The 10,697-nt window shown below is 38.1% G+C and overlaps 1 protein-coding gene across 1 annotated transcript; it reads right to left on the reverse strand.

Annotated features, from left to right (window-relative positions):
- Nucleotides 1–7,523: 7,523 nt before the first annotated feature.
- Nucleotides 7,524–8,996, reverse strand: LOC113908579 (60S ribosomal protein L39-like). The gene has a single exon (XM_035727860.1). It carries the CDS (start codon nt 8,120–8,122, stop codon nt 7,967–7,969), a length of 156 nt encoding a protein of 51 aa, XP_035583753.1. The 5' UTR covers nt 8,123–8,996; the 3' UTR covers nt 7,524–7,966.
- Nucleotides 8,997–10,697: the final 1,701 nt, after the last annotated feature.

The following is a 10,697-nucleotide window of genomic DNA, read 5'->3' on the forward strand; positions in this document are numbered from 1 at the left end:
CCAAAACTGTGGGGCACCCGTGGCTCAATTGGTTAAGCGTCTGACTCTTGATTTCAGCTCAGGTCATGGTCTCAGGGTTGTTAGATCACCTGGTGTTGGGCTCCGTGCTGGATGGAGAGTCTGCTTGAGATTCTCTCCCTCTGCCCCTCCCCTGTGTGCTCTCTCTCTAAAATAAATAAATCTTTTTAAAAAAATAATAAAAAATAAAGCTATGGATCAAAGAACTAGAAAGATAGAGTGACAATCCCTTTACTCATTACTGCTTATTGATAATTGTTTTATGAACAGATGCATAGTTTCTTTATAGTTTCCATTTCAAAAAGTCATTTACATGAGGGGGATGGGGAACTAACAAAACTTGGTGTTAGTAATTTTCCTAATTTGCAATATATTTAGGTTTTAGAATGTATCTGGGTTTTTCAGGCCTTGGTTTTAAAAGCAAAATTGTTGATTTACAGTTTTTAATACTATTGCATATTGAGTCATGTATACATTTTGAATAATTGCTGCATTAGAATTAAATTTGGTATGAGGTTGATTTAGCAGTGTTTACCTCCTAATTTTGGCTTTGTTTTTATCTACCTGCTAAAGAAAAATGCCTTGTAGTTATCACTGAATAGCAATTTTTAATAAATACCAGGTGATTGAATTAGATAGATAATCTTGTGTCCTGGCTATAGAAAAAAGTTTTGGGATTAGTTGAAGTGTCATTCAGTGTGATTGCCACTGCAAAAAAAGATTTTCTTCTCTGAGCTGGATATTTTATTTCATTCAGATTTTCTCTTGGCAATATGTAAAATAATGAATAGAATTCTAAAAAACGAGCCTTCGGTAAAACAGAAACTCTAATGACATTCTCATAGAAAAACCCTAAAAAATGGGCTAGGCTAACATAAGTTGACACTTTTCTGCATAACTTTTTTAAATGATTATATTTTTATTTCAAAAATAATGTGTTTAGTGTGGAATCTGCGAAATACAGAAAAGAGCAAAGTTAAATCGAGCAAATTTTAAATATTGCAGATAAAATTATTTGTTAAGCTATTATGACTAATACGGAGATATCTGTAGCTAAAACTAGTTTTTAAGTCATTTGTGTGTGCTGCTAAAAGGGAAGACTTTATCTTTCAATATTGTTTGTGTAAATGCCTTAGTATTTTTTACCCCAGAAAGAGAACTTTGTTGTGTCTGTAGTCACAGAGGAGCAGATTTGGATCTAGAAAATTATGCATCCCACCTACCTGAATGCTTGCTGTATGACTTGGTGCAGTCTACCGTAAATACTTGAAGCCACAGAATTTCCCTGTATTTTTTATGCCATTTAGTTTGGTTTCATTGGGACTTGATTATAGGCACCCCTTACATAACTTTCATATAGTTTCCAATATATCAGGACTCTACTTTTCTCCTGGTATGTGTATGATAAGGGTGAATAAATACTAGTTTCTAGTACACAGTGTAAATAAACCATCCTTTACTTTGTATTGTGCTAAAAGACTTAAGATAAAACATAATGTATGTATTTTGCACTAAGCCAGAAGCTATCTATATTTAAGCATTTGTGTTCTGTGTGCTATTCCAAGAAGGTCTGGTAATCCTTGTGATTAAAGAACCGTAAGATTTATGTTTGCTGTGGAGAAACATGATCATCCTGGCCACTATGAATCATTCTGGAAACATCCCATCTCTGTTTCCCAATTACTCAGATCATTAGATCAAATTTAGTTCAATTCAACAAACATGAAGCGCCTTTCACGGTCTCAGAAAGTACGGTGATACAGGAAAGGCAAGCATTTAAACAATTACAATGCCATGTGATAAGTATGATGATATGTTACAAGACATAGAAGAGGGATGATTAACATTGAAGTTGGATGGGCTTCAAGAAGGCTTTATAGAAGTAATGTGTGAGCTGGGTTGTGAAGTGTGATGGAGTTGACCAGAACTCAGTGTGAGAGGATTGCTCTGGGGAAAGGAAAAACCTTGCAGAGGCCCTGCAAATAGTTCCTCACGGCTGCTTAGTTTAGCCTGAAGCCCTGTGATGAGAGAAGTGCAGGAGAGGTGAGTGTGAGCCTTATCATTGAGGGCCATGGATACCGTGCTAACGAACATGAAACCTGTGCCTGATAAGGAGCCAGTGCAGGGTTTTAAGCAGAGGAGTGTCATGATCTTTCTGAAACCCAAGTCTGATCGTTTTATGACCATGTTGAGAATGTATGGGAGGGTGAGGAAATTGGAGGCTGTTAGGAGGCCTGAATTAAGGCAGTGGCAAATGCACTTGGAATGAGTGTATTTAAGAGGTATGTAGAAATGACAGGACTTGATTGATTTCCAAATTAAAGGTTAATTAATGGTTAAAAAAATTAACCACTATTTGGAAATTGTTAGCTATATTTTTAGTATTATTGACATTTAAGATCATTTAAACATCAGATTGGCTCAGAAGAGACTTAATAAGAAATTTGTAAATGTGGAAGGAAAAAATATTAACACCTTTTTAATGAAAGTAGCATTTTGAAATAAACCATTGGTTAAAAAGTCAGAGTTCTGCTACTTGAATTTAGATTTACAAACCTGATTTGCAGTAATGTTCATAAAACAATGGTTTCAATAGATAAGAAAAAATTAAAACTACCATAGGTATAAATAACATCTTTGAAGTAGAATTTATCTTATAGTTTTAAAAATCATGGCTGAATTCCTGGATCAAAAAGAATTTAGCAATATTCATATAATCTGGTCATTAGAGAAAGCCTGTCCCACTCTGCTGGTGATAGAAAATGGAATTTTCAGATTATCTGAAAGATCACTTTTTATTAAGGAAGATTTTTAATTCTTACTAGTAAATAAAAGCTATTTATAAACATATATCTTAATTCCTTTCACAAAATATTATCCAGAACCAAAGATTCCTCTTTTTTCAGCACCTGGTAATAAACATTGCTTAACCATATTGGTTTTTATTTTTGCTTTTATGGTAAATAAGTTCACTTTTGTGAAAGGCCTTATACACATCAGGAAACATTTATTGAATGTCTATTTGTAGAACACTGTTCTCGCCATCCTGAGAAATAAACTTCTCAAGGGCACTTTTATAATCCAGTTGGCAAGACAAAATAGACCTGTGAACTAATAAGTATTCAGTGATAAACAATTGAATAAGCATTGAGGGAATACAGGAAAAAAGAATTGAAAGAGAAAAAATTTCATAGAAGTGTGCTTTAAATAGCATTTAGAGAAGAATGTTTTTTTAAAAAATCAAGACATTTTCCCCTCAAATACAGAATTATTTGAAATGAGATTCCAACAGCTTCTTTCTTCACTGAATATCTCTTTAAAATAACAAAAAGGGCCTTTTTATCACCACTTCCATTACATCCTTTTGGAGAAGGATTAGGGCCAAAGTAGAGAACTTACTCTGGGAGTTATGTGTTCCATGTGGGTAATTCTCACAGAACCCTGAGTTTCTACAGGGGTTCTTAGCCTCTTCTTGCACCATGGATCCCTACTTAGGATGTTTTAAAATTTATATATACGTATGTATTTATATATATAAAATATACCCATCAAAAATGATACCTTAATATATATGCTTCTTTATTAACACATTATATAAGTGTGTAGTGGCAATATAATAACTACCATAATATGTAGTGATGAATGTAAATGATACTTTGAGATCTGCGATAACATAATATGACTTGAATGTGTGATTTCTATTGGTGACGAACCTATAAGTACTGCTGATAGTTCTGTGGTTTATGGTCTATATTCATAATTTTTTTTTTGGTCTATATTCATAGTTTAAGGAAGTAATAGATTTCAAGTAGTGGTTAGTTAAAATAAAGATGTAATTTTTCAGGGCACCTGGGTGGCTCAGTAGTTAAGTGTCCGCCTTTGGCTCAGGTCATGATCCCAGGGTCCTGAGATTGAGCCCCCTGGGCTGGCTCCCTGTTCAGTGGGGAATCTGCTTCTCACTCTCCCTCTGCCCCTCCCCTCTGCTCGTGCTCTCTCTCACGCACTCTCTCTTTTTCTCAAATAAAATCTTTTTTTAAAAATGTAATTTTTCATAGATCCCCTGAATTCTTTCCATGGATCCCTTGGGCATCCAAAGACCCCAAGTTAAAAAACCCTATGGTAGGGCTTCCTGGCTGGCTCAGTCAGTAGAACATATGACTCTTGATCTCAGGGTTGTGAGCTCAAGCCCCATGTTGGGCATGTAACCTACTTTAAAAAAAAAGAGAAAGAAAAGATACCCTGTGGTTTAGCTATTACCTGAGAGCCCCAAGAAGTAAAGGTCTAAATGAATAGGGCTCACATCCATTTCAGAGAAACTTTTATTTTGTTTTGTATATTATAGTTTCCTATACGATTTCATTTGGAATAAAAATGGTTTCTGGGGCTTAAGTAATACATAATTTTTGAAAATAATTGTAAAAGAAAAAAGATTCTCTGTTTATCTTGCTTTTTTAACTTAAACTGATTTCTTTTGTAAATATTCTAAGCACATTAGTGTACCATCAAGTTTATAACCCTGGAAATAGAGATTTAGAAGTCAACAGTGTATAGTCGAAACCATGGAACATCAGTAAGATTGCCCAGCAGTAATCTGTGTGAGTGTAACTTGAGAAGAGAAACAGGCCAACGAGTAGGCAGAAGAGAAGCTTGGACAGAAAGGAGGAGTTGTCGGCAAGGTGGGAGAACACAACTTCCGTAATGTTACAGAAACAAAGGGTGTCAAATGCTGGAGATGTCACATACCATGAGGACATAAAAGAATCCACCAAACTTGGCCATAAGGAGGTCAGTGACATTTCCTGTGGCATTTTCAGCATGGTGGGGAGGGCTGATGCCAGTTTGAAATGGCTTGAAGAGTGAACATGTGATGAAGTGGAAACAGTATGGTATAGACCAGTGCTTTTCGAATGTCTGTGGTGAAGCACAGTATCTGTAATTTCTAATCTGACAGCAGTCCTGCTGTGCGTGACTAGTATGTCGCTTGCACCAGGTGCAAGGTACCCTGAGAGTTGGATGACAACCTAACTGGTCTACACTCTGTTCAACAAGACAAGTACACTGATGACAGGCTTGGAGGTCATGGCCGTGTCAAATTCCTATAAAAGTTTCTAAATGTTCATTCTTAATTCTGTACAGAAGTAGAGGTATAGATTATTTTTTTTATACATTTTATTTGAGAGAGTGTGTACAAGCGGGGGGGAGGGGCAGAGAGTGAGGGAGAGGGAGAACCAGACTCCTTGCTGAGCAGGGACCCCCCCTGCCCCCCCCCACGGCTGGATCCCAGGACCCCAGGATTGTGACCTGAGCTGAAGGCAAATGCTTAACCACCTGAACCACCCAGGGCACCCCTACATTATTCTTTCAAAAAGTTATCTGTCAAGGAAGAAAAAGACTAGTCAGTACTCTGTGGAGCCTTACAGAGTTGGGAGAAAGGTTTCTACCCATATTATTTCTTGCAACTTTCTCCTCTGAATATTTCCTGATGTTCTTCATGCTTCACATTCTTTTAGCCCCTAATTTGGATCTCCAGCCCCTAAAATAGTTCCTGGTATATAGAAAGCATTTAAATTAAAAGGTTGTTGAACAAGAGAATGAACTTTCATGTCAACTGTGGAGGATCCAAGCAGTCCTGTGCTTCCGCATTTTACAGTAGTATATCCTGCCTCATTTAATCTCTGGATATTTATTTTGCCTGTAGTCAGGGAATTATCAGGGAGGCTAATAATCTTCATGGTCTTTGAGTGCATTAAAACGTTATGTCATCTTTAAAGATGACGTCACTGACTTTTACTTAGTAGAACCTGTGTTTTGAGAGTCTTCCCTCCCCCTCAAAATTGGTATTGGATTTCCTTCTTGCATTGCGTTCCCTTCCCTCTTTAAGGGCATACATTAACAGAAGATGACAGGTTTAGGACCATACCATGGCCACAGAGGAAAGAGAACTAAGTTGACCTGCACAGAGCTCAAACCCGAAGATAATATTTTGCATAAAAAAGCTCTGGTCTTTTATAAATCCCTTCACTTTCCTTTTTCTCTAATTGGATGGATTTTCAACGATCCCTCTTATTTTTTCATCTAAAGCCTTGCCCCTAGTCCCCACAGTGGAACTCAAATCTGTACCTGGGAAAATGAGAATTCTAATACAAAATGTGGGCAAGATGATTAGGAGCCAAAGAAAAGCAGACAATTTCATTCATTCATACAGAAGACGTTTACTACATGCTTAGTATGTGCCAGACACAGCCCTGAGTACCACGTATGCAGTTGCCATCCAGGAAGGTGTAGAACTAAGGTCTAGTTGGCTGTAGCAGGCTAGACTTCTTTTTAAATACTCAGCTAGACTGGTTTCCTATGGTAGCTGGAAGGCTTTTCGCAGTGTGTACTACTTAAATACAGTTCTAGTACATTCTACACTAGATTGTTAATCAGGCATTGTTTAACAAATATAAGGAAGAAGCAAGAAAATCCCAGCTGTGTACATGTGTATGGTTTTGGGAGAGGGGAGTAAAGAGGGAGGTGATTAAATGGGAACTGTCAGTACTTTTGGAAATATGTGGTAGTTCAATTTATAGCTTAGTAAGAGTTATTAGGACTTTTTGTCCAGTTCTGGGATGAGGAATACCTTAACTCTTTAGTTGTAAATCTTACTCTCCATCCGGCCCTTAGCATGAAGTGCACAATCTGTAGGAAAGTATATTGCCAGTATTAGAGCCAGTGACTGTTAAAGTGTGTGGCTCGCATGTATTTGTTCATCTTTTTGTTCATTCACTCACTCGTTCAAAAACAATTAAATGGGGGTGCCTGGGTGGCTCAGTCATTAAGCGTCTGCCTCCAGCTGAGGTCCTGATCCCAGGGTCATGGGATCGATTCCCACATCCGGCTTCCTGCTCAGTGGGAAAGGGGAAGCCTGCTTCTCCTTCTCCCACTCCCCCTGCTTGTGTTCCCTCTCTTGCTGTGTCTCTGTCAAATAAATAAAAAGAAACCTAAAAAAAAACCCCAGCAATTGAGTGAACACATTCTATGTTTAGCATCCTTTACTGCCCTACAGGAGCTGGGCTCAGAAGAGAAGAGAAGAAATATATGTAAATAGCCATAACACAAGGTGGGAAGTGTTCTGTGCTGGACCTAGAAAATACATGATTAATTCCACTAATCTTGCTGTAAAAATTAGCCCAGGGCCATTCAGATATACCACATGGATAGAGGGGAAGTCTGCTTGTTTTGCACACTGACAAATTGTCATCTTATTGATCCACTTTATGTCAGAGGATTGAGCTAGAGCAGTTTGGGGAATAGTAAATAAATAATACCACTTTGGCATAAAAAGCTATGTCAAAATTGGACTTTTTTAGCATATTAATTTCTCACATGCAGTTACATAATTCTTTTTTTTTAAGATTTTATTTATTTATTTATTTATTTTAAAGATTTTTATTTGACAGAGACAGCGAGAGAGGGAACTCAAGCTAGGGGGAGTGGGAAAAGATTTTATTTATTTGAGAAAGAGAGAGCACGAGCCAGGGGAGGGGCAAGCAGATACCCTGCTCAGTGGGGAGCTTGATCACAGGACCCTGAGATCATGACCTACGCCTAAGGCACTGAGCCACCCAGGCACCCTCTTGCCACACTTTACATACTTGGTTGTCAAGGGACATTTCTATCACTGCAGAAAGTTCTGACAGTGCTATGCATGAATCTGACAGGTGGGGGAATTCTGTACTTCACAAATCAGAAACACAACAGCAGTAGAGCCAAAAGGTCTCACATTTATTACCGAACAAACCTACTGGTACAGAGGCATAGTCACAGAGAAAAATCATTTCAATGATAAGACAATTCTATGGCCAGGTAGGAAGGATGTTTACAGAATGAGAGAACACATGATCTTCACGCAGCTTAATTAAAGACGTGTGCCAGTTAAGTGTGTCATCTCATGATGTGTGACGCCTTATAGACCCAGCTTGGTTCTTCTCCAGTGCCTCCTCTTGGAGTTGTACCTGATTTTATTACCGGTTTTCATCCGAATCCACTGGGGAATGGGACGATTCTGCTTTTGTTTCTTGGCCAGGAATCGCTTGATTCTGAAAGTCTTGTGAAAAGACATGGCGAGAAGCAGTCAGCTACGCAGAGCAGGATGGCGGCGAAAAAGAGAAAGCTAGTTACATAATTCTTAAAGCATCTTCTATAAATGCATATTAAAACACAAAAGATACATCTACTCTAGCAGGCAAAATTACATGGTGGAAAAGCCTGGCTTTTACAGTCATGTGTCATCAGAATATCTGCTCCTTTATTAGGTGCATGACCTTGGGCAAAGTATGAACTTTTGTGGGCCTCAGAGTCCTCATCTGAAAAATGGGAATACTACCAAACTCTAAGATTGTTGGATAATCCATCATCATCATCATCATCATAATAGCTAACATTTATTGAGAATTTACTATGGGCACTTCACATGGATTATCTCACAGATTATTCCTCCAAACAAGGCTAGTAGTGATGCTATTACTCCTCTGTTTAGTTTAGAAACTGTAGCCTAGAGCTTAAATAACTTGTCCAAGGTAAAATGACAAAGTGATAGAGAGGATCCAAACCCAGGCAGTCTTGATCTGTTATCCTTTTTTTAAAACAGCTTTGTTGAGATATAATCCATGTCATACAATTTACCCATTTAAAGTGTACAATTCATTGGTTTTTTTAGTATAGTCACAGTTATGTAACCATCACCACAATCTAATTTTAGAACATTCGTATCCCCCATGCCCCACAAAAGAAGCCCCATACCCATTAACTATCACTCCACCTCAACCTCCTACTTTCAGCCCTAGGCAGCCACTAATCTGCTTTCTGTTTCTAGAGATTTGTCTATTCTGGACATTTCATATAAATGGAATCATAAGATGTGTGTTTTTTGTGATTGGTTTCTTAGCAGAATTCTTTCAAAGTTTATCCATGTCATTGCATGTATCAGAACTTCATTCCTATTTATGGCCAAATAAAATAATATTCCATTGTATGGATATACCACTTTGGTTTATTTGTTCATCTGTTGATGGGCTCTTGAGTTGTTTCCACTTTTTGGCTCTCATAAATAACATTTGTGTACAAGTTTTCTTGTGTACAGATGTAAGTTTTCTTTTTTTTTTTTTAAAGATTTTATTTATTTATTTGAGAGAGAGAGAGCACATGAGAGGGGGGAGGGTCAGAGGGAGAGGCAGACTCCCTGCCGAGCAGGGAGCCTGATGCGGGACTCGATCCAGGGACTCCAGGATCATGACCTGAGCCGAAGGCAGTCGCTTAACCAACTGAGCCACCCAGGCGCCCCAGATGTAAGTTTTCATTTCTTGGCTATATATTTAGTAGTTACATGCTAGGTCATATGATAACTACATTTAAGTATTTAGGAAATTTTTTTTTAATTGTGAAAAAAATGTTTTAAGATTTTTTTTTCAGTAATTTCTACGCCCAACGTGGGGCTTGAACTCACAACCCTGAGATCAAGAGTCACATACTCCATTGACTAAGCCAGCCAGGTGCCCCGTAATTGTGAAAAAATGTTAAAGTTGAATAATAATACAGAGTACCTGTATACCCTCCATTTGGATTCCTTAATTGTTAACATTTTGCCAGTTTTATATCCCTGCTTCCCCCCACACATCCCTGCTTCTCCCTTTCTCTCTCCCGATCTCTCTCTCTCTCTGATTTCATTTTTTAGAGCCAGCCCTCTTTACTATTTCATATCCATCCCCAAATAAGTGAGTGAACATAGGTGAAATAGTATAATGCCTGGCCAATAATAGCTACTCAATAAATGTAAATTCCCTCCTTTCCTCTTTTCCCCAATACTTAGAAATGTTATGTAGGATCCGGGCTGCAAGCTCTACATCGAGATAAGAGAAGTGAGATCTAAATAAAGACTTGTGAAACTTACTTTCCACAGTATTTCTGGACCAAGGTGTGGAACTAGGTAGGTGGCCATCCAAACTATAGTGATCTAGCTGTCCAATTTCTGGTTGATTTCATTAGGATGATAATTAGATAAAACAGCAAGATAAATTCTACGAATAGTTACATTAATAGAAAACAAAATAGACAAAATCCAAACTATCGCACCTGCTTCGTTTTTTTTTTAAGGTAGCAGGAAATTCAGCTCCTAGGATGCATAAACCTATTTTTTTTTTAAAGATTTTATTTATTTGACAGAGAGAGCGTACAAGCAGGGGAAGCAGCAGCCAGAGGGAGAGGGAGAAGCTCAGCAGGGAGCTGGATGTGGGGCTTGATCCCAGGGTCCTGGGATCATGACCTGAGCCAAAGGCAGACACTTAACCATTTGAGCCAACCAGGTACCCCAACATAAGCCTATTCTAAAGCAAGATAAGAAATCCCATTCACTAGTGCAGACTTTCATATCTCCACATTGCATGTGTGGACATGAAGAAGGAGCTGTGGAGGAGAACTGACCAAAGCTGAAGTTTTTACCAAGAATGCTAACCGGAAAGGTTCATTTCCTCCAGGACAGTGACATAGAACACATGAAAAGTAGGGCAGTACATGAGCTACTTATTATTGATTTATTTATAAGAATCAATCATAACATTGGATCCCTGGGGGCTCTAGAACAATCTTCATGGCAGTGAAATTCCCTTGCTTTCCAAGAAACTATTGGGCTTACTGGAATT

The sequence above is a fragment of the Zalophus californianus genome, chromosome 6 (assembly GCF_009762305.2).
Source record: "Zalophus californianus isolate mZalCal1 chromosome 6, mZalCal1.pri.v2, whole genome shotgun sequence".
Classification (NCBI taxonomy): Eukaryota; Metazoa; Chordata; class Mammalia; order Carnivora; family Otariidae; genus Zalophus; species Zalophus californianus.

Excerpts from the sequence above, each read along its gene's own strand:
- LOC113908579 (XM_035727860.1), bottom strand. The coding sequence starts at position 8,122 with ATGTCTTTTCACAAGACTTTCAGAATCAAGCGATTCCTGGCCAAGAAA.